General features: G+C 36.5%; 2 protein-coding genes across 2 annotated transcripts; both read right to left on the reverse strand.

The window, feature by feature from the left end:
- Window positions 1–2,460: 2,460 nt before the first annotated feature.
- On the reverse strand, window positions 2,461–4,556 carry LOC118557518 (signal-regulatory protein beta-2-like). The gene is made up of 6 exons (XM_036127650.1): window positions 4,514–4,556; window positions 4,053–4,379; window positions 3,177–3,527; window positions 2,876–3,001; window positions 2,753–2,796; window positions 2,461–2,645 (listed from the first exon to the last, which is right to left on the reverse strand). Exons 1-6 carry the CDS (start codon window positions 4,554–4,556, stop codon window positions 2,529–2,531), a joined length of 1,008 nt encoding a protein of 335 aa, XP_035983543.1. The 3' UTR covers window positions 2,461–2,528.
- A 16,791-nt stretch (window positions 4,557–21,347) lies between these two features.
- On the reverse strand, window positions 21,348–24,044 carry LOC105922835. Its single transcript, XM_036127651.1, has 6 exons — window positions 24,002–24,044; window positions 23,572–23,898; window positions 22,317–22,673; window positions 22,108–22,224; window positions 21,544–21,599; window positions 21,348–21,464 (listed from the first exon to the last, which is right to left on the reverse strand). The coding sequence occupies exons 1-6, from the start codon at window positions 24,042–24,044 to the stop codon at window positions 21,348–21,350; spliced, it is 1,017 nt and encodes a 338-aa protein (XP_035983544.1).
- Window positions 24,045–24,737: the final 693 nt, after the last annotated feature.

Consider the following 24,737-nt stretch of genomic DNA (forward strand, 5'->3'; position numbering starts at 1 on the left):
CAAAATGAGATGAATTGTAGAATTGTGTCTCCAAACAGAGGTATGTTATTGAAAACAAGAATTATCAATCCTAATTTGACAAAAACATAAACGTAGGTACAAGTGGCTCAGTGCCAGGGTCACCTGGACTGTGCCACATGTCCTTGTTGTCATCAGACAGTGGTGTAGCCTGACTAACTTGCTTTGAAACTATTTTCCCTCATTTTGTTGGTCTGGATAAGCTTCTCCTTTGTCTTGGGGCAGACAGAACCTTGAGCTTCCCAGGTCTTGAGACAGATCTTAGCTGCCAGGAAGGTTCTTGATATGACTCATCTTCTTCACAACTGTCACTGTAAAACCAGTAACCCTAACTCTAAACCCACCCTAACCCCACCTGTGGACGTTGGGCCCTCATACCACCCTCATAGAGTCTGTTTCTAAATGTTTAAGCAGTCACATGCACATTTGTGGCCTGCTAGAGATCATTGTGTAGGGATCTGGCAGTGCTCCTCCTGTTCCTCCTTGCACAAAGTGGAGGTAGCAGTCTTGCTGTAGCGTTGCCCTCCTACGGCCTCATCCACGTCTCCTGATGTTCTGGCCTTTCTTCTGGTAGCACTTCCATGCTCTCGACACTACGCTGACAGACACAGCAAACCTTCTTGCCACAGCTCGCGTTGATGTGCCATCTTGGATGAGCTGCACTACCTGAGTCACTTGTGTGGGTTACAGACTCCCTCTCATGCTACCACTAAAGTGAAAGCATCGCCAGCATTTAAAAGTGGCCAAAAAAGCAGAGGAACTGAGAAGTGGTTTGTGGTCACCACCCGCAGAACCACTCCTTTATTGGGGTGTCTTGCTAATGGCCTCTAGTTTCCACCTGTTGTCTATTCCATTTGCACAACCACAGGTGAAATTGATTGTCAGTCAGTGTTGCTTCTTAAGTGGACAATTTGATTTCACAGAATTGATAAAAATGTTCCCCTCCAGGTGGAACTAGCCCCATCAGATGTGGTGGAGCAGCAGCCTGCTCCACCACATCCCCGGCGGGGATCCAGCCAGGCTGGAGTATCTGCCACGGTGGGGGAGTCTGGTGAGGCTCTCATCTTGTTCTGGTTATATCCAGATGGGTATTTTTATGGTTATTAACCTACACGCCTAGAATGCATAAGGAAGGACCATCATCGATGTATATGTGTTTTTTACATCATGTCTTCAGTTTCTCTCATGGGATTTACTTTGCAACTTTTAACCCCACCCCTGAAAAAGGCCTCTTTGGGAGCAGTTCCAGTCTAACATCAGCCGTATCGAAAAGAGGCAAAAGTTAGTCTGGCTGGCCAGACTATGGATGATCCACTCGGATTCAATTGCACACTTCCATCAACTTCCACCTGCCTGCCCACCCTCGAACGCTCACTACTGCTTGGAAGCCTTCCAGCCTTCCAGCCTTCAGGCCACAGCCACTTCATTGCAATGGACAAGTAATCTATTGTAACTGATGCTGTACTAAGCCGGCAATTGTGAAAAAATATGCAAAAACATATTTGTATTTTCTGTCAAACAAACTGCTTTACTATTGCTGCAAAAATTGGCAACTTTAAAGATTAGCATTTCCAAACAAAATAAGTATTATTTTAAAGATGTATCTCTAGTGTCAGGAAATAAAACATTTATTTATGTATTTATTTACTTAATGTACTTTGGAGTAGTATTGACTTATAAGTAAAAAGGAATCAAAAAGGTTTCTGGTGTTAATACCTATAGTATGAAGAAGGGGTATGATTAAATAACTTTCCCTTCTTCAGTTCCCTTTTCATGTCTGAAAATGTGTATGACTAAATTGTACATTTAATATGATTAATTCATATATCATTAATTATTCATCTTTGCATGTATTATATTTATAATTTTTCTGACTATTCTCAAAAAGACAAGCATTAACACAAAGAGATACAATAAAATAACCATAAAAGCAAAGAGATAAAATATGTCAGAGTTTTAAATTGAAATATATATTTATAGCTGATTAATTGATGAAATATTGGAATGTCTTCTTTTTATGTCTTGCATTTAATGTTACACACATTTTAATTTGTATCTACTTTTTGGCCCGGTGTTTTATTGCTTAATTTATTAATGAATATATTCTTAATTAAGGCCAGATTGGTTCTTCATAATTCTGACACTAACCCTGGATCTTTTTAATAACAGGCTGAGGTGTGGTGATCCAGACATTCAAATGCATCTGCTTGGTTACCATCAAAGGGCCTTTCCTGTTTGTACAATGAACTTCTGTTTTGGGAGTTGTGTTTTTAAGCATCCAAAACACCAAATATTCAAATTACTGAATAAAGTTGAGAATATTGTGTGTATACAACACAAGCTTGATTTCAGTAATGTTCATATCAACAAAATGAAAATATGTCTATATTAAGTAAGAGCAATTGGTAATCATGTTTATTAAAAGTGTTCCAATACATTTAATGCACATTATAATATATAGTTCAAAACAGCCATGAATTAAATCAACACCAAGGTTGAAGAACATTTTCTTAAAGGCCAAAGGCTTTAACTGCAGCAAACATCATCTTTCTCTCTGCTGGTTTCTTGTTGTCAATTTTCATCATGGTGAAGATGGCAACAGAATACATTGCTCTGTCTTCATCCCTCTGAGGAGATCAGTTGAAAAATAATGAGGCAAATAAGAATCGATGAAACTCATTTGTTACTTAAAAATGCATCAATACATCCGATAAGAGAACCCCTTATACTTTACCTGTTGCCTGTTCTGACCACAGTTTCCCTGCACCTTACCAGACTCTGGATTTAAAAAAAAATAGACAAATAAAGATGTAATAATTTACTATAAGCAAAGTACAAGAAAAGCATTTTAAATTACCTTGACAATGTCCACATTTGATCCCATTGATGGAGCTCATGAGGACAGCCATACCAATCAGACTTATGACTAAGACTGCAGAAAGTGAATAAATAACTTTGATGGGCTCCGGTGACCAGGATAACCCTGGAACATTATAAAAGAAAAAACAATAAACATCAGATGTAAAAAACATTTTTAGTCACGTTTGGATTGGCTAAAATCTGACTAAGGGATTTTAGTTGGAATTCTAATAGCTAAGATTACATCTTTATTCAATCGCATACTAAAAATATATAATTATATCATTTGATATATTTACCATGAATTCCCAGGTTAGTTCCATTTCCAAATAGAATCTCTCCACATGTGGCCACAGCACAATAATATGTCCCAGCATCAGAGGAGCTGATCTTCTTAGTGAAGTTAAATACACTTCTGGTCTGATCAATTGTCTTCTGATATTTTTCCGTTTTGTTTCCATCAATGTAGATGATATCTGTGTCAGGCGTATTTGATCTGAACCAGAAGACACTGAGATCACCTGAACACGTCTTGCTCTCAATGTCTGAGAGGACCGAACACTGTAGAGTGACATATTCCACTGGATGGAGGGAATCTGATACCGTGGAGCTCTGAACTACTCTGTAGTTTGATGTTCCCACGTTGTTTCCTGTAGATACAAAATGTTAGAAATTGCAATTTAAACATTTTACTTTGCATTAGAATTGTAAGTGAGGCTTTGAGACGTTTATAATGTATAAATTTTAAATATTTTTAAGAAAGTTTACATACTGTTGCTATGCCTTACCTGAACTCTTGGTTAATCCCTGTGCCATCAAACAACAGTTTTACATTTCAATGTTTTACAATTTGTTTAGTTCTTTTTGCTTACTCGATAGTTTTATTTTGTGTTTTGTACTTTTGTGAAGTGAATCAATTCTAGCAAATCACCCAGCAATCCATTCATTCTCAACACACATGCATTCGTACTCTGGGTCGAAGTTTAGCTGGTGTTTATATCCAGGGGAAGATTTGAAAGAATAATATTTGTGACAAAATTTGTGTTTGAAATAATAATTGTACTGGAATTATTTATTGACATATTGTTCTGTATTATATACATAATACCAAATCAAACAAAAAATACACTTTGTAAGGATTTTCCTTGCTGTAATAATTCTAAGAAATAAATTACCTTTTATAAGCAAATAGGTCCCTCGCCAAGTGTTCTTGTTCCAGTTAATGAGAGCACAGTGATATATGCCTTCATCTTCTTGAGTCGTCTTCCAAATGGTCAGATTGCTAAACCTCCCTTTGTATGTGACGTTTAATCTTGAGGCCAAAAATTCAGATCCAAAACTAGGCTTTTCATTTTCTAATAGCTTCACAATTATTTTCAGCGAATTTCCTGTAGTTTGTTTATACCAGTGGAGTTCATCACTGGTCTTTTCATCACTTTCTAAGGAACATTTTATAGTTGCAGTTTCTCCAAGCTGAACGATTGTCACTGGAACCAACGTATCTGCATTATAAAGAACAACAAATGTTATTCAGAAAAGACAAACAAGATATAACCCAAAGAAATAAGTAAAATCTGAGAATAAACCTTATTTTCACAAAAGCGCAAAAGTCATTTTCATTGTATATAAAACTTACATCCTTGGTGCAGGAGAAGCAGTATGAGCCATAACAGAGTCATCTTTAAACTGTTTTCAATGAAACACTTGCTTTTTATTAGTTTTTTTCCAGTGACAGACGGAGGCGTGGTTACCAGATTCTCTGATTGGTTATCTCAAAATGTGTGATCAAAGAGTATTTCCTGCTGCAGAGGGTTTTTTTTGTTTTAAAGGGGCAGTTCTTGTAGCCATAGTTTAACAATAACCAATAACCTTTTTAAAGATCTTACAGAAAATAATCGTTCTAAAAGATGTTCATGTTGATGCCAATTGGTATAACAATCAATTAAATTGTATTACTTTAAGTGGGCTCTGTTTAAGTTCAACTTAGATATGGAAATTTTTAGCACATAATTGGCAATAACCCCAGGGTACTTGTATCTGGTGATGTAAAAACTAATTTATTATTTTTATCATTTATTTACGCAGAAGTAACATTCTAATAATTTAATTTAGCTTTCTACTCTCTAAACAAATATAATAGATTCTATCAAATTTAAGTTTCTGACCTTTATTTCCTTTTTTTGCTGTCTTCTGAAAGATACTGCAATTCCAATTAAATATTTAACACAAGCTAAAAGAGCTAGTTCTTAGTGTATCCAGTTACAGTGAAGTTTTACAACTCCAAATCTCAACTGAAATATTTATTTTCTCTGGCTAGAGTGAAATGTGGAAGTTGTGTTATTTTGTCAACGTTACAGTTTATAACAACACTTTATTATATGCACATTTTTCATTTTCTCTGTTTCAAAATCTGCTAGAGATTACATTTTCATTTAAAATATGAATGCCATTGTTTTTTGTAAAGTTGAATAAATCAACCGGCATGTGACAACAAAAAAATATTTTTTTCATTCTAAAACGAACATAAAACTATTAATGTTTCTTACTTTATTTTAGCAGTGCAAAAATTAATAACTGATCCCATTTGGTATATATAAATATAAATATTTCCGAAAATTCCTTTTGAAATTTGCAGTTCTATGAAGCTTTTCATATAAAAGCTAAATATCTAATCATGTGAAAGACATTACCTCTTATTAACAAGGAGGTGCCATGCCAAATATTTTCATTCCAGTCGGTGAGAACACAGTGATAGATACATTCCTTGATCTTCTTGTATGGCTTTTAAAATGGTCAGGTTGCTCATCTTGTCAGTACATACAATTTTAATTCTTGAGTCAGAATAATCTGGTCCGTACGTAGGGTCTGTACTCACAAATGTTCCAACAAGTTTGAGAGTATTTCGAATATGCACTGTTCTGGTGCAGTATGCCTGCACCAGAAAAGTTTACCACATCTGTATCTAGCATCATGCAAATCACATGTAAGGGTTACTGCTTCATCAAGGTGAACTGTGATCACTGAAACCAAAGGGCTTCAAATTTGTAGGTATATGAAGAGCACCCCACACTGTGAAGTAAGAAGGAAATGTTAGCATGAGCAGGCACAAATCTGGTAGACATGCAAACACTTAAATTACACAGTTGAATTAATGTGTAACTCACATCCTTGATCAAGGAGAAAAAGCAAGACCAACAACAGGATCATTTTCACACTGTTTTCATGTGAGCACTTGTTCACATTTAAGTAGGATGTGGTGTTCTGATTCATGGCGTCTGATTGGCTGTCTCAGAATACATCACCCTGAAGCTTCTTTGCTACACTGGCATTTCCCCTGTTTAGATGTATTCAATTAAATTCTAATTTTTAGGTAATTCTTATGTTACACAATTATCATATTATTGTATATAATATTTATAATATTGTATGCAGTTATTTCATGCAACTTCATCTTGTAAAAAAATGCTGAGAATAAAGGTAGAGATAGGTAGAGACGACATGGTAAAATAGGTTTGATTTATTGCACATTTTAATACAAATTTATCTGCACATGCTTTATCGGCAATGCAAGACAAGTTAAAATGTATAGCACAGTTTAGTGACAAGACTACTCAAAGTGCTGTACATGAATTGAATATAAGGAAGGACAAACTTAGAAAACTGCATTGCAGTGGCATTGTCAATGCAGGTAAAAAAAATTGGACTATAAACTTAAACAAACAATTTTTCATTTAAGTTTAAATAAATTCAAAAACAGTGGTCTTTCAAAGAACCTGGATGCTTTTAGTTTCATAGTTAGTCCTTAACATGAAATCAAACGTTGGTTTTGGGCCTATATTTTAATGCGACCGAAAATCTGAGAACCTGATATTCATCTGGACACGATATTGCATTTTAAAAGGTTTTTAATTACTTATATCAACTATAAGTACTTATATCAACTAAAAAGGTCCTTCAGTGCTGTAGCACTATCAGAAACCTGACTCAACTCTGAAAAGGGAGCAGATTTCCCTCTGAGGGTTTAAGAGTTAAATTATTTAAACAGAAAGAATAAAAAAGGACAGACCGGCGACCTGTCCAGGGTGTACCCCGCCTCTCGCCCAGTGAATGCCGGAGATAGGCACCAGAAACCCCCGCGACCCCATGAGGGATTAAGCGGGTCAGAAAATGAATGGATGGATGAATTAAAAAGGGGGAGGTGTAGCTTTGTACATAAATAATGTAGTCAAATACAAGGTTGTAGAAAATATCTCAATGTCAATAGATGATGTAATGGAATGCATTACTATTGAGATTCAGCTTAAGGAGCAGAAAAATATCATCATTAGCTAGACGTACAGAGCACCATCACCTGGCACTAAAGTTTAGAAATTACATGAAAACAATATTTCCTAAGATTTACCAAAAGGTCATTTTCATCTGTGATGACTTTAAAATAGATGTGTTGTATTCCAACAAGGTTAAAAGGACAGAAGAGTTTATTGATACCCTGCACAGTTTAGGGTGACATCCACATATTACAAAACCAAGCAGAATAGTGACACACAGTTCAACTCTGATTGATATATTTATGGAAAATAAGTTCAAGAGTGGACTTCTTATAAATGCTATCAGCGACCATCTGCCAAGCTGTGTGATCCTTGAAGGGGTCTGCAGAAAAGTAAATGAGGGCACTAACATTATATAAAAAAGTATGTCAGAATGTTTTTTAATGTCATTAAAAAACATAAGTAAATAAACAAAACATTAAAGGAATATGGAAAGCATTATAGAGCTTGATGATAGATAATTCCTCTAAAACTACCCACTCTGAATATGTTGTATATAATGACAAAACCCTGAATGAAATGGCTGAGATAGTGAATGAATTTCCATCCATCCATCCATCGTCTTCCGCTTATTCGGGGTCGAGTCGCAGGGGTAGCAGCTTCAGTAGGGAGGGCCAGATGTGGTTTTCGTCCTGGCCGTGGAACACTGGACCAGCTCTACACCCTCAGCAGGATCCTGGAGGGGGCATGGGAGTTTGCCCAACCAGTCTACATGTGTTTTGTGGATCTGGAGAAGGCATTCGACCGTGTCCCCCGAGGGGTCCTGTGGGGGGGGTACTCCGGGAGTATGGAGTACCGGGCCCTTTAATAAGGGCTGTCAGGTCTCTGTATGACCAGTGTCAGAGTCTGGTCCGCATTGCCGGCAGTAAGTCGGACTTGTTTCCGGTGAGAGTTGGACTCCACCAAGGTTGCCCTTTGTCATCAATTCTGTTCATACCTTTTATGGACAGAATTTCTAGGCACAGCCAAGGTGTTTAGGGGATCTGTTTTGGTGGCCTTAGGATTGCGTCTCTGCTATTCGCGGATCACGTGGTTTTATTGGCTTAATCAGGGTGTGATCTACAGCTCTCACTAGAGCGGTTCGCAGCCGAGTGTGAAGCGGCCGGGATGAGAATCAGTGCCTCCAAATCCGAGACCATGGTCTTGAACCGGAAAAGGGTAGAGTGCCTCCTCCGGGTTGGGGAGGATGTGCTGCCCTTAATGGAGAAGTTTGAGTGCCTTGGGGTTTTCTTCACTAATGGAAGGGAATATGGAGCGGGAGATCAATAGGCAAATTGGTGCTGCGTCTGCTGTGAAGCGGACGCTGTACAGGTCCGTTGTGGTGAAGAGAGAGCTGAGCCAAAAGGCAAAGTTCTCGATTTACTGGTCGATCTACGTTCCTACCCTCATCTATGATCACAAGCTTTGGGTCGTGACCGAAAGAACGAGATCCCGGATACAAGCGGCTGAAATGAGTTTTCTCCGTAGTGTGTCTGGGCTCTCCCTTAGAGATAGGGTGAGGAGATCAGTCATCCGGAGAGCACTCAGAGTGGAGCTGCTGCTCCTCCACGTCGAGAGGAGCCATTTGAGGTGGCTCGGGCATCTGGTTAGGATATCTCCTGCAGTTGTGGGGTGTTTTTAAAGGGCTTCTGACGAAGCTCCTTTTCTCTGCTGCTTCTGCAAGATCTCAATGCACACTGTACCTGGAAAATGAAAGTAAAAATGAGTATGCAACACAGGATGTGAAGAGGAAGGCAGCAGAGGAGGAGCTGTTGGACCTAAAAACCCAGCATCAGGTACTACGCAGTGGGAAGAAGTAAACTTCTTCTCTTAGAGCTCATTCTTCATCCCACCTGTGTCCCCCTCCCTGTCCATTCGTCTTTTGCTTGTCTCCTATCTATGTACTTTTTCTTTCTGATTTTATTTGTGTTTTCCACTCTGTGCATCTGTCTGTGTGAGAGGGAGTGTGTTTCTCTTTCTCTCTTCTACTTCTTGTTAGCTGTCTGTCTCTTCTATTTGGACTGTCTCCTTTCCTCTGCCATTTCAGTCCCCATACCATGGTATCTCTCACTCCTTAATGTTACTGTAATATTAAATGGTGTCAGCTGTTGAATGCTCTATTTGTACTCATAAAAGTTTCAGCATTTTTATTAAAATTGCAATGGAATTTTCATTTTGGGGCATGTTCACACTGCCACCTGTTATTTGCATTGCAATTGGTGATGTTGGTTGCTTCATGTTCTTCCAGCTGATTATTTAGTTGAGCATTTGCAATTTTATAGATATTTATTGGACATAAAACATTGGCTTGTAAGCGTTATGGCATTTTTTATGTTCTTAAAAAAACAAATCTTCCAAGTCTTTTGGAAATGTGTTTTATGGAACATTTACGTGTGAGGTCTTGGTAGATACATAAGTCCTATACTATCCATCACTTCCCCAAAATAGGCTGCTGCTCAATTTTATGTTGGCAGTAAAAATATTGTAGGGGTAGGAAAATAGGTAGTAAAAGGTAGTAAATGTATCTCTGGAATTCCTGTATAAACCCAGTCAATGTTCTTTTGATAATTTTCTACGAAGCATTTCCAAGTTGCAGTGTCTAATAACTAATCTTTTTTTTTTTACAAACCATCATCTTATGGAAAATAATTCTAAAAGTCTGTAATGTTGATACCGATTAGTATAACAATATTTTAGATTGTATTGTTTCAACTGTATTGTTTAATTAATAATACGGCAATAAAATGTGCAAAGTCAAAATTAAATACATAACTGTTTTGTGTGTCTTACTGGTCTCCTATTCAAAGGTGCTGCCACCTAATGCTGTTTTAAAGCGGATGCTGTTCAGGTAGGCAGCCTGACAACTTACAGCACCAAAGGTTTGATTAAATGGTCCACCACATTCTTCTATCCAAGTCTCCTTTGGATATCCCATTAATGTTTACTAAAGCCAGTGGGTCTGGTCCCGAAATGGTTGGTGGTCAACTCCCCCTAGGTGTCTGGAGCCCTTCCGTTATGTGGGGCTCGGGCTGCAGTCAGGATGAGGGAAGGTGACTTGTTGAAACATAGGGAAAAATACGACACTGGGTGGTTTAGTCATGGAACAGTCTTTTGAGGTGGAGGATTTTTCACCCCCCTCGTCACTGCTGGGCTCGAGTTCGAGCCACTGGCTGAATTTAGGTCCAGTTCCACTGGCTTGTAATAGACTGCACCGCACAGCTCTGCTCACTTTCAAGTGTTCCAGGAGCAATTGTTTTTCTTTCAGGGCCAGCGCGGGTTTCTGCAGGTCTGCTGAGGAGTAAAGCCAATGCGAGCCGACTCGAGAGGAGTTTTGAGTGAACGCAGCTCACTTCAGTGATTGGGCCCAAGGCAAGGAGAAATGAGAAGGTTTTTTCCGAGGCAGTCCAGAAAAACTGAAGAGTGATGACATTAATAAAGAGCACAATGAACAGAGTCAGTCATACCAAAATATTATTTTATTATTTTCAAACCATGACTTACGCAAGAAGGGTAAAAGAAAAAGAAAACTGAAACTTCAGCTTTCTATACCCAGACGAGCTGTATCAGATCCGTGGATTTATCAAGACTTTCTCTAATTTGACACTGAAACCTGTTTTAGTTTTGTCTCGGAAATGTCCATCCATCCACCTCATGTGGTACAAGGCAGCGGCTGTATGCCTTTTCCTACTGCCGGCTCATCTTTCTGTATAAAGCACCAGGGATATGGTGAGGAAAGCATTTACCGTTTCAACCAATAGGAAAATTCAACTGCAGTAGCCACCCTTCAATCCTAAAAGGGCAGCACTAAGATGGTTTTAAGACAGATATTGAAGAATTAAACAAGTTTATACAAAGATGTAAGAAAGGAATAGTAACATTAAAGTTGCACCCTTAGGTCCAGTTTATACCGATGATCTGCAGAAAAATTTTGTTTTAGGGTGAGTTGCATTTTAAACACAGACGTATGGAATCCACAGAAATGTCAAATTTGTGAAAAGCATAATTATTAATATAATGATTACTTGAATTGTTTGTAATTGTTAAAAAGGGCTAGAGCTTAATTAAATAATTGTGATTACTCTTTAAAAGAAAAGAAAGCATGTTTTGGTATCTCCAAATCCTGCCTTTGAAAGCAAAATTCTAAGCTGAGCTATTTTTGTAGCTGAAAATGGTAACTAGTATCCGAACTAAACTTCAATGACTGGAGAAGAAGACAATGACCCAATTTGTGGATATAAAATACAAGATATAAAAATCAACAACTTCCTTTTATAGATGGTACAGCTGAAACTTTATGTCATTAGTTTAGTTTTCTGTTCAGTATTTATGTTATTAGTGTATTATTGTATCTATTAGATTCAGTTCCTTTTTTTAGTCAGTTTCTGTTCATTATTTCAGTAGTTAAGTTAGATGTTAATTTTCCGCTTGTTTTTCGTTAGTTTAATCAGTTCAGCCGTTGTCAGTTGTCAGGTCCTCTGTGCTGTACTTCTGGTTCCTGTCATCCTTGTTATTTTGTAAGCCTTCTTCATTTAATAAATAATTCCTTCATCTTTGAATATTTGACTGTGAGATGTCCACAAACTTGATACCCCTCTATAGAAAGTATTCCTAGATTGGTTCTGTTTGTTTTGTGTCTCCGCTGTGTCTTCTCAATCCCCCAGTCAGCCATGGCAGATGGCCGTTCATACTTAGCCTGGTTCTGCTTGTTTTAAGATCCTTAGCCCCAGAATGATCCCCGGGCTCTGCACAGTGCCAGCCCATTGGTCCCTAAGGGATGTGTCAAATGCAGAGGATATATTTCATTGGAATCCATGTTGCAATGATAAATAAAGATAAATATAAAAACAAACAATGGCCTTTAAGGGTTTATTCTGAGAGTAAAGAAAACAAAAACAGATTTTTAATCCAAAATTTATTTACTCTCATTTTCAGTGGTTAGATCTTTAAAACATATATGTACAGTTTCAAGGTTTAATATAGGAATACACACTGTCTTCCTTCACATTAATTTTTTTCCCTCTTCTAGCTTTACCAGCTGAGAAGTGTAATGCTGCATAGTTCAGATCCTTCCCGTTTTCATTCTGCACAGTAAATAAAATGTTTGTTACATTGCATACTAGTCAGAGTCAACCATTCACCTGAATTTATAACTTTACTTACAGTATGACCATCTTGCTGACTCAAGTTCATACTTCTTTCCTGTGACGAGGTGCCTTCTATTGCTAAATATAAAGAGAAACAAAAATAGCAGGTGCTTCATTTGACTTTGGATCTTTATTTTCACACCCATTTGCACTTTTAAAGAATTAAAAGAATATATGTACTATAGAGGGCTTTTGCAGTCTTATTGAACAGTTTCATGGTAAACTGCAAATCATATTTACCTATGTTCAAAAATCCTTTGATTGCACAATTGATTTTCTCAGCCTGTTCTTTTAAACAGTCACACACAGCAATAAATATTCAATTGGTTGTTTCAATCTCAGTAATGCAGAGATTATAACATCGACTTAGAGTATCAGATAACTAATATTTCTGGTAGATTTCTCAATCTCCAAGATTCTGTGAGAAACACTTACCTTCAGACTGTTTGCATGCTGCTCTTGGAGTTTTGAAACAGATGAATACAATATTTATGATCAGTGATATAATCAAACAAGATACAGTTATCACTTGTACAGGAATTTCACCATCTGCTGTTGGCTCTGTGAAGCAAAGACAAAATTTGCCAAAAATCATTGTTTCTGCAAAACATTAGGTTTGTAAATGTATTTTTTCAGTGATAAACTTAAAATCATACCAGCTTCTAGCTTGGTTCCATTTCCAAATAAAATCTCTCCACATGTGGCCACGGCACAGTAGTAAGTCCCAGCATCAGAGGAGCTGATGTTCTTTGAGAAGTTATATACACATCTAGTCTGATAGTCTGTTTTCTTCTGACATCTGTCTGTCTTGTTCCCATCAATGAACATTATATGTGGGTCAGGTGTATTTGATCTGAACCAGAAGACACTGAGATCTTCTGAACACGTTGTCCTGTCAAAGTCCGAGAGGACAGAACACTGTAGAGTCACATATTCCTCTGCACGTACGGAATCTGAAGCCGTCAAGCTCTGAACGACTCTGTAGTTTAATGTTTCCACAGTGTTTCCTGTAGATTATTGCACAACATTTTAGAATTTTGTTAGAAAATGCTATTTAAACGCTTAACTGCTTTTAGAATTGTAAGAGAGGCTTGGAGACATTTAAAATGTATGCATTATATGAATCACTCTAATAAGGTAAGGTAGTTGTGTGCGTCAAAAGGAAAGCAACAGTGAATTAGTTTTCAAACTGGCTGATATGTGTTAATATTAGAAAACAAAGTGTCCAATTCTCACTAACATCTAGGACAGTTTGAACTTACTGCCATCTCTTTTGTCAAGGTCCACTCATCTTAAAGTTTGTCAGATAGGTCTTATTATTTAATGTATGTTAAATTAAGCGCTTTATTGAATTATATCTTTAAGTGAACCTATGAAATGTTACTAACAGACATTCACACAACGTCCATTTTTATGGCTTTTAAAAACAATCCAAATTATTAAATGGTACAGGGCATACAAAGCATGTAGAAACTCTCTTAAGGAACAATCTTTCCTCAAAACAAAACAAAAACAAAAAAAAAAAAACAGAATAGAAGCTAGAAGTTTCTGGCATTTCTTTATTGTCTTCTGAAAGATATTGTAGTTCCAGTTAGATATTCAATACCGGATGAAAAAGGTAGTTGTTAGCATATCCATTTACACTGAAAATAAAAGCTTTGCTACTCCAAGTCTTGGTGATTTTCTTTCCATGGCTAGTGCAAAATGTAGAAAATGCATTGTTTTATTAACATTACAATTTACAACACTTTATGTTATAAATTTTTTAAATATTTTCTATGTCTCAAAATATTTTTAAGATAACATTTTCATCTTAAATGGGAATGCCATGGGTTTTTGTATAGTCGAGAAAATCAACTGCCATATGATAACGATGCCATTTTTCTTTAATCTAAAGTGGACATAAAACTTCTCATTTTTTCTTAGTTTACTTTAGAATTGCAGAATTAAATATAACTAATCCCAATTCCTATATCTACAAAACATTCTTAGAAATGTGCAGTATTACAATGCTTGTCATATAAAATCTAAGTATCTAATTAGTGAAAGACATTACCTTTTATTAACAAGTAGGTGCCACGCCAAACAGTTTGGCTCCAGTCGGGAAAAGCACAGTGATACATTCCTTCATCTTCTTGAACTGTTTTTAAAATGGTCAGGTTGCTCATTTTGTCAGTAACTACAATTGTCATTCTTGAGTCAGAATAACTTGGTCCGTAATTGAGGTTTGCATACTTCCAAAATGTTCCAATTAGTTCCAGAGTATGTCCCACGGTTTGCCTGTACCATAAAAGTTTACCACCTCTATATTCATCACTGGGCAAATCACATGTAACTGTTGTTGCTTCACCAACGTGAACTGTGATCACTGGCACCAAAGCATCTGCATTAGACAGAAAAAAGAGGAACATATTAAACAATTGTGTAAGTAAAGGAAGAGCAGTCTACACTGTGAAGTAAGAGGAACATGTTACAAAAACTGAAATAACACAGTTAGATTAATGGGTAACTCACATCCTTGATGAAGGAGAAAAAGCAAAACCAACAACAGGATCATTTTGAGACTGTCATCCTGTGAGCACTTGTTCACATTTAAGTAGGACGTGGTGTTCTGATTCATGTGTCTGATTGGTTGTCTCAAAATATATCACCCTGGGGCTTCGGTGCTACACTGGCAATTCTCTGATTTAGATGTCTTCCATTCAATTTGAATTTTTTGGTAAATCTTATGATATCATATCATTTATAATATTGTATGCAGTTATTTCATGCAACTTTATCTTGTGGAAAAATGCTGAGAATAAAGGTAGAGATAGGTAAACACGTGATAAAACAGGTTTGATTTATTACACACTCTAGTACAAATTTATTTGCACATGAACAACACACCAAGGGAAATGTGGGGTTTAACACATAGCCCCAGAACAATCTTTGTGTCAATGTTTTAGTTAGGCAATCTGAATTTTGTTTTCTGACCTATGAAACAAAATTTTGACAACAAACTGAAATGGGGGAATTCTATTAACAGTTTAAAGTGATTAAAAACATGAGATTAAACAGTCTGAATGTTCTCAGGTCCATATTTTGTTTTTAACATAAAATTTAAACTTTTCAGGCTTTTATTGTAATGTGCCAGATAATCAGTGAACGCCATATTTATCTCAACACTGTACTGTGTTTTAAAAGGTTTATTTAAATTAATCAAGCCCTGGTGCAGGAAGGCAAACCTTTACAGGAATCTACCGATCCAGAGAGCAGAAAGGCAGACAGGGTTGAGGCTTCAAGCCGGTCCACATAAACAGCAAGGCAGGCCTGATGTTAATATGGTTTGTAGGTCACAAAATTGAGAGCATTTTCAAGCGCAAATTTGTCTTTCAACAGTTTGAGTGCTAATAATTGAATTGCAATGTTTTCTGCTAACATGCACTCAGAAATCCCTCCATAAATATAGGTATTTTTAAAAATGTATATTAATAAAAATTTTGCTTAACAGTGTACGTACAGTCTACATAAATGAAAATACAAGGACTGACTACATGAAAATTACATTTCACACATTCACACAAATTGTTGTTATGATAGATGCCTATATTTTTAATTATCACAGTTGCAAAGGCAAAGTGGCATTTATTTCTGCAAAACTCCACAACGGGTTTGTGATTAATCTCATCCATCAGTCAGTTGTCAGTTTTCTCCACAAAATAATAGAGGTCTATTAGGATTTGCTGAATGGTTTATATCAGGGGTCACCAACATGATGCCTATGGGCACCAAGTAGACCCCAAGGACCACATGTGGTGCCCGTGAGTCTGTCCTAAAAAAAAGCACACTCCACCAGTGTGCTGCATCTGAAAGTTTAGTTTATTCCGTTACGCTTCCTGTTTATTCACATTTTATATAGATTTAAAAATGACAATATATAAAGCAAAATATTGGTTTATTTCACATAAATTTAAGGGGACCTTTGAATTTTCTAGTTCAAAGGTCTGTCCTGGTAGCCCTTCATATGACACAACACCAATGATGTAGCTCTCAGTTTAAAAAAGATTGATGACCCCTGGTTTATATCCTGTAGCTATGCATTACCTAAACTCTTTACAAATTCACTTGAAATCAAAGTTATTAACCCACGGTGGTCTGGATTTTGAGCCACACTCAAAATTAAAATAGAAAAAACGTTACAGGCGGATCCAACTTTGATGAAATGTCCTTAAAACAAGTCAAAATGAGGTTCAGTAGCCTGTATTACCTCCCTGCAACGCCTGGGCATTGCAGGGAGGTATGTACATATCTCTCAGTTCTTCCTTAGCAGGATCCCTATTCTAACATAAAACATAGTATACAGCTCATAAAAAATTCTAAGATTTGTATATTTTTCATGTAATTGAGTAAAATCAGTTGTATGTAAAGTAAGTGATCTAACAAGAAAGTATTGCTGTAATTTGATTCTTTTAGTAAGCCATGTAACTTCTTATAATCTCAGATTTTGGACAGGCGTAATACTGGTGTAGCCTCAGTTTGCACGTGTGACATTGCTCACAGAGGTCCAGTGAATGCTGAGACACATGAAGAAGGTGGTATGGGGGAACATTGATAACTAAATTTCTGTTTTCTTACATTATATTAGGCAATTACTTGGCTTAGGTCACAATTAGTGTGCTATTCATACAGCTTTAACTGCATTTTCCCTTCCATTATATTTAAATTGACAATAATTATGCTTTACTGACATCGTTATTTTTAAAGACACTTAAAACTACTTTAAGTGCCTATTTTGTTCCTTTATAGTGAAAACAAATAATACAAAACTGAGTTTTTAGTCTCTCTTCTCATCTTATTTTGAAATTCTAGCAACTGGAAGTCGGTCAGTGGGTAAATATGGGTGCATATTTGTACTGGTACGGTACCAATACTCGGTACCTGGGAATACATACCGGTACTTAACGGTTTCTATCTTCAGTACCTTGGCGTGTTTATGTAGTAACAAATGTCAGTTTATTAATAAATTCTCTAAATATATTCATTTAAAATACTTATTTCTCAAAAGATAATCTTGTTTGGAACTACAAATGAACCTTATTAAATAATTTATTAATCTTAATACAATATCTGGAAAATAATTAAAGCAATGTAATAATAAAACAAAGTTTTACAAAAACAACAGTTATCAGAGTCACAGAGGGAACCAGGCGAATAAGGGATTGAAGCTGTGTATGAATTAAATTCAGGGAATTGTTTTCAGACAAGAAAAAAACATATTAAAAACATATTTTATCTCGCTTTGTAAATCAGGGCGGTATACATTTACAATGAGGGAAGAAGCTTTCCTCTTTGCTCTCTTTGCTCTGACTGCAGGTGAGTTTCAGGACGAGGCAGCTGTCTGTCTGGGAGACAGTGCTTGGGGAAACTTATAGAATGCTTGGCTGTCCAAAGACAATAACTCCAGAATGGTTGTTATTTTCACGGTGAATTCAGAAGAAGTCGCTAGATTTTTCTCTGGTAGCTTTTTTGAAAAATGGTCACTGGATTGGTCTGAAAAGTCGGTAAATATGCAAGAAATTCACAAAAATGGCAGCAGTCACTAGATGTTTCCTCAGATTACAAGCATTCCCACGGTTGGGCTTGTACTTTGCCTCACAAATATTGCAGCAATCTGAATCTGCAGCACGTTTTGAAAAGCTCTTTTTATCAGCCATGCTTTATTGACTGGAACAGTAGCTACAGACGTCATTATGCTCTTGTGCGTGCAATGCTGTGTTCATGTTCAGCATAGAATATCACCCACTCTTCTTCTCCCTCAATGTCACAGTGATGCGTTTAGGTATTGAAACATGTTTAAATTTAAATTTTACATGAATCGGTACCTGGTGATATCGACGGAACTCGGTACCCATCCCTAGTCAGCTCAGATTGAAAAAGGAAAAAAACACATTTCAAAGTACAACTTAAGTTTGCGCATAAACCTTGTTTTCAAAAAAGTGCAAAAGCGGTGTTTGTTATATATATCACACTTAATTACTTGGTGCATGAAAAGCAGTATGAAGCAAAACAGAGTCATCTAACTGTTTTTTTTTTTGTTTTGTTTTTTTGCATATTCCTTTTTTTACCAGACTTGCTGATTGGTTAGCTCAAAATGTGTGATTAAAGGGCATTTTCTGCTACAGAGGTTGTTACATTCTAGGGAAGGAATTTGTGTACCCATAGTCCAACAATGACTACGATAATGTTTTTTTTTATAAGATCTAATCTTATAAACAAACAGGGAGGGCGGAGTGCAGGTTTCCTCACTACCACTAATTAGTGACAATATGTATTGTGCTGCTTGGAGCTAACGATGGAAGCAGAGCATGAGGGCCAGAGCAGGCATGAGCAAAACACACACAGAGCTGTAGCATTACAATATCCAGTGAGTGACATCATGTGGTCCAATAATTATTGGCTAAATTATTAACAAATAAGGTAAATAAGTGTCACGATTTGGGCTTTTTGTTTATGTTGTCGGTCTGTTTCCCTCCATTTTCTACTCCACTCTCATCAGCCATCTTGATTGGTTCCATCTGTTGCAGTAATCAGACTCAATGCAGCTCATCTGTCACTCCACCGACTCATACCTGCCCTTCACAGACACTCACTCCCAGAACATCTTGTTTGCACAGCCTATATGCCTCTCCCAGGTCTTGTGTGCTCAGCCTGCCAGACCTTGGGCGTCTGCAAATAACCTGCCCTCAGTGAAAAAGGTTTTCCAGTTTCTGTGTGCTAGTCAAAACTGCTCTGTGTTCCTGTGTGGTTCTGCTGTTAGCTCTGCCCTTTCTGGTGAGCCATTGGCCTGTGATTATGTTCATACCTGGACAGGTTTCCTCGTGCCCATTCTCCATGACCACCAGCTATCTTTATTTGTTCCAACCTGCCATCACCATGATCAGCCTGCTCAAACATCTCCGGTCTACACTGCCATTTCCTGTCTGTCATCTACTCCATCCTTTTTAATAAACTTTTAAAACATACTCTGTCTGGTTTGAGTATCGGGTTCACCATTTCACTCATTACAAATAAGAACCAGCAACTTTGACCATTCAGCATCACATAGTGAGTTCTTCAGGTTCAACTCACTTGCTTGGAGTTTGTGTCACATCCATAGTCCAAAAGTCTTTAAATCAGTTATAAGATGATTGTCTTTTCATGACTCTAAACTCCATTTCTTTGTACCTGAGGTATATCTGATATATAAAAAAGGGCTTTTCGGTTTAAGGCTCTAGAAGTTAGAATAAAAACTTTCAGACTGATTTCAATGCAGTGATGCACAACCTCGAGTGATACAAGTTCTTTTCATGGAAAATATAAATAAAAACTTTTCTGCATAGCTCTGTAACATGTGGAGAAGGTCAAATGCTTTCTTCCTTAAACAGCTACAATTACACCAGTAAATTAAATAAATCATGCGCTGCCATCTCAAAATCCTACCACTCTAAACAAAATTCTAAACTTGGCTACTTCCTTAGCTGAAAATGGAAACAGTTACCTAGTTGAAACAGATACTTGTTTCAACCCTAGTTTAAAACTTAAAATCTGTTTCAACTAGGGTTAAAGAACTGGAGAAGTTTTCCAGGTGTCACTGTAACCCAAATAGCTTTGTAGAGGTAGATCTGAAATGTAAATAAAGAGTATGAAAAAAATATTTTCTTTATCTCACTGATGTCCGTAAAATACAATACATTTTTTTATTTCAAAATGGTAAAAAAAATACTTGGTGATAATCACGTTTAAGAAAGTTATCTTTATTTAAATAGCATATTACACAGATAGAAATCACAGAGAAAGTCAGAAATGAAGTATAACCAGGAATAGCAGGTGAAATTAAAAAAACCATGACCAAAATGAAAGAAAAAAAACCAATGACCAAAATGAAAGAAAACAAATGCAAGATTTAAAAATCAACAACTTTATCTGTAAGAAGTTGTCTGGCCTCGTCTCTCAGAGTCCATACCTTTCTTTCCTATGCATAGCTTTTGGTTGAGCATTTACTGTAACTATATGTATGTGCTCTTTTTCATCCTCTTGACCAAAAACTGGCTCAGAGCTTTTCTGTTTAACTGTGTTTCTTTTCTAGACTTGACCACCTATGAAGCTTTTATCTTCTTTAACATATAAAGTATTCGTTGGATCAGTGCTTCTGTGTTTTTTTTTTGTGTGTATGCTGTCTTCTCAAACCCCAGTCGTTCATGGTAGATGGCCGTTCATACTGAGCCTGGTTCTGCTTGCTTCTTCCTGTTAAAGTGTTTTTCCCCTCTTCACTGCATGCTCAGCATGACAGACTGCTGCAAAGTCAACGACACATTGCAAGTGACTTCACACTGTCGCTAGGCACGCTTGTAGTAGGAATGAATACTGCAAGTCAATGACTCCATGCAAAATGCTGGGTTTACTTAGAAAATCTTTTAACCAATCTGTCTGTATGATTTGATTTGATTTTTTTCAATTCAATTCAATTTTATTTATATAGCGCCAATTCATGAAACATGTCAACTCAAGGCACTTTACAAAGTCAAATTCAATCATATTGTACAGATTGGGTCAGATTATACAGATTGGTCAAACATTTCCTATATAAGGGAACCCAGTTGATTGCATCAAAGTCCCGACAAGCATTTCCTTTTCAAAGTGCCTTGAGAGGACAAGTAATTGTGAATGGACTCTATGCTGTAAAAATAAGTTTGCAGAGGCTACAAGGCTATAGCTTTGAATCCCACAAACTGACACTCAGGGTCCCTGAGCAAGCCCCAGAATGCTCTCAGGGCATACAGTGGCAACCCACTACTACCTAAGGGATGGGTTAAATGCCGAGGACACATTTCATCGGAATCTATGTTGTAATGACAAATGAAGCTAATTATAAGAACAGAAGCTTATTTTTAAGGGTTTATTCTGAAAGTAAATATAACAAAAACAAATGTTTTTTAATCAAAAATCTATTTACTTTCATTTTCAGTGCTAAACTAAAACATTCCACACAAGTACAGATTCAATGTTTAATATGGGAATACACACTGTCCTCAGTCACATTAATTTTTTTTCCTCTTCTAGCTTTTCCATCAGAGAAGTGTAATGCTGCATAGTTCAGATCCCAACCATCTTCATTCTGCACAGTAAATAAAAAGTTTGTTACATTGCATACTAGTCAGAGTCAACCATTGACCTGAGTTTATAACTTTACTTACAGTATGATCATCTTGCTGGCTCAAGTTCATCCTTCTTTCTTGTGACGAGGTGCCTTCTATTATTAAATATAAAGAGAGAAACAAGAATAGCATGTGCTTTATCTGATTTTGTATCTTAATTTTATACCCATTTACACCTGTTAAAACTTTTTGCACAAATATTTAAAAGGAATTAACATAAACCACGTTTGTTTTAGTTTATAGTATATACTAAAAGTTGCGCTTCTTTTTGCAGGTGATTGAACTGTTATAAAATTGTTATTTGGAAAAAATGTTTGGCAATGCAAGGGGTTCAAGGGAATATAAGTGCTATAGAGGGCTTTTGCAGTCTTATTAACCAGTTTAGTTGTAAACTGCAAATCATATTTGTATACGTTCAAAAATCCTTCGATATTTATTTTCTCAGCCTGTGGTATGCTTTCCCCATGTTCTTTTAAACAGTCACAAACACAACAATAAATGCACCACTGGTTATTTCAGTCTCAGTATATTATAACATCGATTACCAGATAACTAATTTCTGGTAGATTTCTCAATCTCCAAAATTCTGTGAGAAACACTTACCTTTAGATTGGTTGCATGCTGCTCTTGGCGTTTTTAAACAGATGAAAACAATATTTATGATCAGAGAAATAATCAAACAGGATACAGTTATCACTAGTACTGGAAATTCACCATCTGCTGTTGGCTCTGTGAAGCAAAGACAAAATTAGCCAAAATAATTGTTTCTGCAAAACATTAGGTTTGTAAATATATTTTTCTCAGTGATTAACATAAAATCATACCAGCTTCTAGCTTGGTTCCATTTCCAAATAAAATCTCTCCACATGCGGCCACAGCACAGTAGTAAGTCCCAGCATCAGAGGAGCTGATGTTCTTAGAGAAGTTATATACACATCTAGTCTGATAATCTGTTTTCTTCTGACATCTGTCCGTTTTGTTCACATCAATGAAGATGATTTCTGGGTCAGATGTATTTGTTCTAAACCAGAACATACTATCTCCTGAACATGTCCTGTCAAAGTTTGAGAGGACAGAACACTGTAGAGTCACATATTCCTCTGCACGCAGGGAATCTGAAGTCGTCAAGCTCTGAACAACTCTGTAGTTTGATGTCCCCACAGTGTTTCCTGCAGATTATTGGACAACATTTTAGAAGATCTTTGTGTTGGAAAATGCAGTTTAAACACTTGATTTATTTTAGAATTGTAAGAGAGACTTGGAGACGTTTAAAATGTATGAATTTTAAGGATCACACTTATAAGGTAGGGTGGTGAAATCTGTGTACGTTAGAAGAAAAGTAAGTATCAAAAGTTATCTAGAATTCCTAAATCACCAGTAAGTCTGAAAGGCTAAAAATTATAATTTTTTTACTTAGCCTTTTGAGGACTACAATTAATAAATGGACACAGGGCTTCCCAAAGCGTCTAGGTCTGTCAAGGTCCAATCGCTCCAAGAAGAAAGGATAAAATGTATAAAATTCAAGATTCTGATTTTGCTTTCTTCGTTGTCTTCTGAAATATAATACAGTTCCAATTACTTATTCAACACCACATAAAAAATATGTTTTTTAGTTTTTAGCATATCCAGTTACACTCAAAGTAAAGGTTTTGCTATTCCAAATCTCAGTTAAATATGTTTTGCAATGGCTAATGTGAAATTTGGAATTAGTGTTTTATTTTTGGTAGAATTCACAAAAACTATTTGTTATATGCACATTTTTATTTTCTTTATCTCAAAATTATTATTCTAGAAATTACATCTTAAAAATGAATGCAATGGGCTTTTGCAAAGTTTAGAAAACAAACTGACATGTGACAACAATGCTATTTTCCTTCATTCTAAAGTGGACATAAGTCATTATGTTTCCTAGTTTAGTTTAGCATTGTAGGAATAAATATAACTGATCTCAATTGCTATATCTTCTTGTTTTAAATAAATCTTAAAATCATTTGTGAAATGTGTACCAGTAGATCTATAAAACTTTCCATAAAAATCTTGAATATTTAAACACGTGAAAGCCATTACCTTTTATTAACAAGTAGGTGCCCTGCCAAACAGTTTGGCTCCAGTCGGTGAAAGCACAGTGATACATTCCTTCATCTTCTTGAACTGTTTTTAAAATGGTCAGGTTGCTAATTTTTTTAGTATGTGAAATTTTCATTCTTGAGTCAGAATAGCGTGGTCCGTACGTGGGGTTTGTATAACTCACAGATGTTACAACTAGTTCCAGAGTGTCTCCAATAGTTTGCCTGTACCAGAAAAGTGCGCCATTTCCATATTTATCCTCTGGTAAATCACATGTAAATGTTGTTGCTTCACCAAGATGAACTGTGATCACTGGAACCAAGGCACCTGCATTAGAGGGAAAAGAAAGAAAATGGTAAACAATTTAGGTATAGGAAGAACATTGTGGTGTAAGAGGAAAATAAATAAAACAAATTACTGGGTAACTCACATCCTTGATGAAGGAGAAGAAGTGTGACCCACAACAGAATCATTTTAAGACTGTCTTCGTTTGAGCACTTGTTCACATTTAAGTAGGACGTGGTGTTCTGATTCATGGCGTCTGATTGGTTGTCTCAAAATACACCACCCTGGGGCTTCTCTGCTACACTAGCATTTCCCTAATTTAGATGTCTTTCGTTAAATTAGATTATTTACGTAACTATTATGCTACACAATTGTCAAATCATTGTTTATAATATTCATAATATTATTATATTTCATACTTTTCCTCTCATGCAAAAACTCTGAGAATAAAGGTACAGATAAAGTGGTACAATAGGTTTGATTTAATGTGCACATTAATACAAATTTAATTGCACACCAACACATCAGTGTGCAACACAAAATGCTGTACATAGTACAACATAAGAAAAGAAAAACAGAAAACGTCTATGTTATGTTTGCCATTTTAGAGGGAACACTGTAGTTAAAATGTTTGTGACTGCTTTGCTGTAGTTTCTTTTCAACCTATGGACCGTTTCTTTGGCAAAAAATACTGGCAGAATTCATTCTGTTTGCAGGCGTGAGGACTGGAGGATGGCCTCTTGAAGGGAAGGAGAATGTTGTGCCGCTGTACTCAGACATTGGACTGAAAATGGACAATGGCAGGAATATGACTTTGGCATCAGACAACCTTCGACAACAAACACAGATTAGTTCTGCAGACACGACTTCATGCAATATTG

This window comes from Fundulus heteroclitus, chromosome 23 (genome assembly GCF_011125445.2).
Source record: "Fundulus heteroclitus isolate FHET01 chromosome 23, MU-UCD_Fhet_4.1, whole genome shotgun sequence".
Classification (NCBI taxonomy): Eukaryota; Metazoa; Chordata; class Actinopteri; order Cyprinodontiformes; family Fundulidae; genus Fundulus; species Fundulus heteroclitus.

Coding starts and splice junctions, on each gene's coding strand:
- LOC105922835 (XM_036127651.1), bottom strand. CDS start 24,044: ATGATTCTGTTGTGGGTCACACTTCTTCTCCTTCATCAAGGAT. Junction 22,225..22,316: donor AGAAGCTGGTATGATTTTAT/GTTAATCACTGA, acceptor CAGAGCCAACAG/CAGATGGTGAATTTCCAGTA. Junction 21,600..22,107: donor AGCATGCAACCAATCTAAAG/GTAAGTGTTTCT, acceptor ATTTAATAATAG/AAGGCACCTCGTCACAAGAA.
- LOC118557518 (XM_036127650.1), bottom strand. CDS start 4,556: ATGACTCTGTTATGGCTCATACTGCTTCTCCTGCACCAAGGAT. Junction 4,380..4,513: donor GCTTCTCCTGCACCAAGGAT/GTAAGTTTTATA, acceptor TTTATAATGCAG/ATACGTTGGTTCCAGTGACA. Junction 2,797..2,875: donor CAAATGTGGACATTGTCAAG/GTAATTTAAAAT, acceptor TTTTAAATCCAG/AGTCTGGTAAGGTGCAGGGA.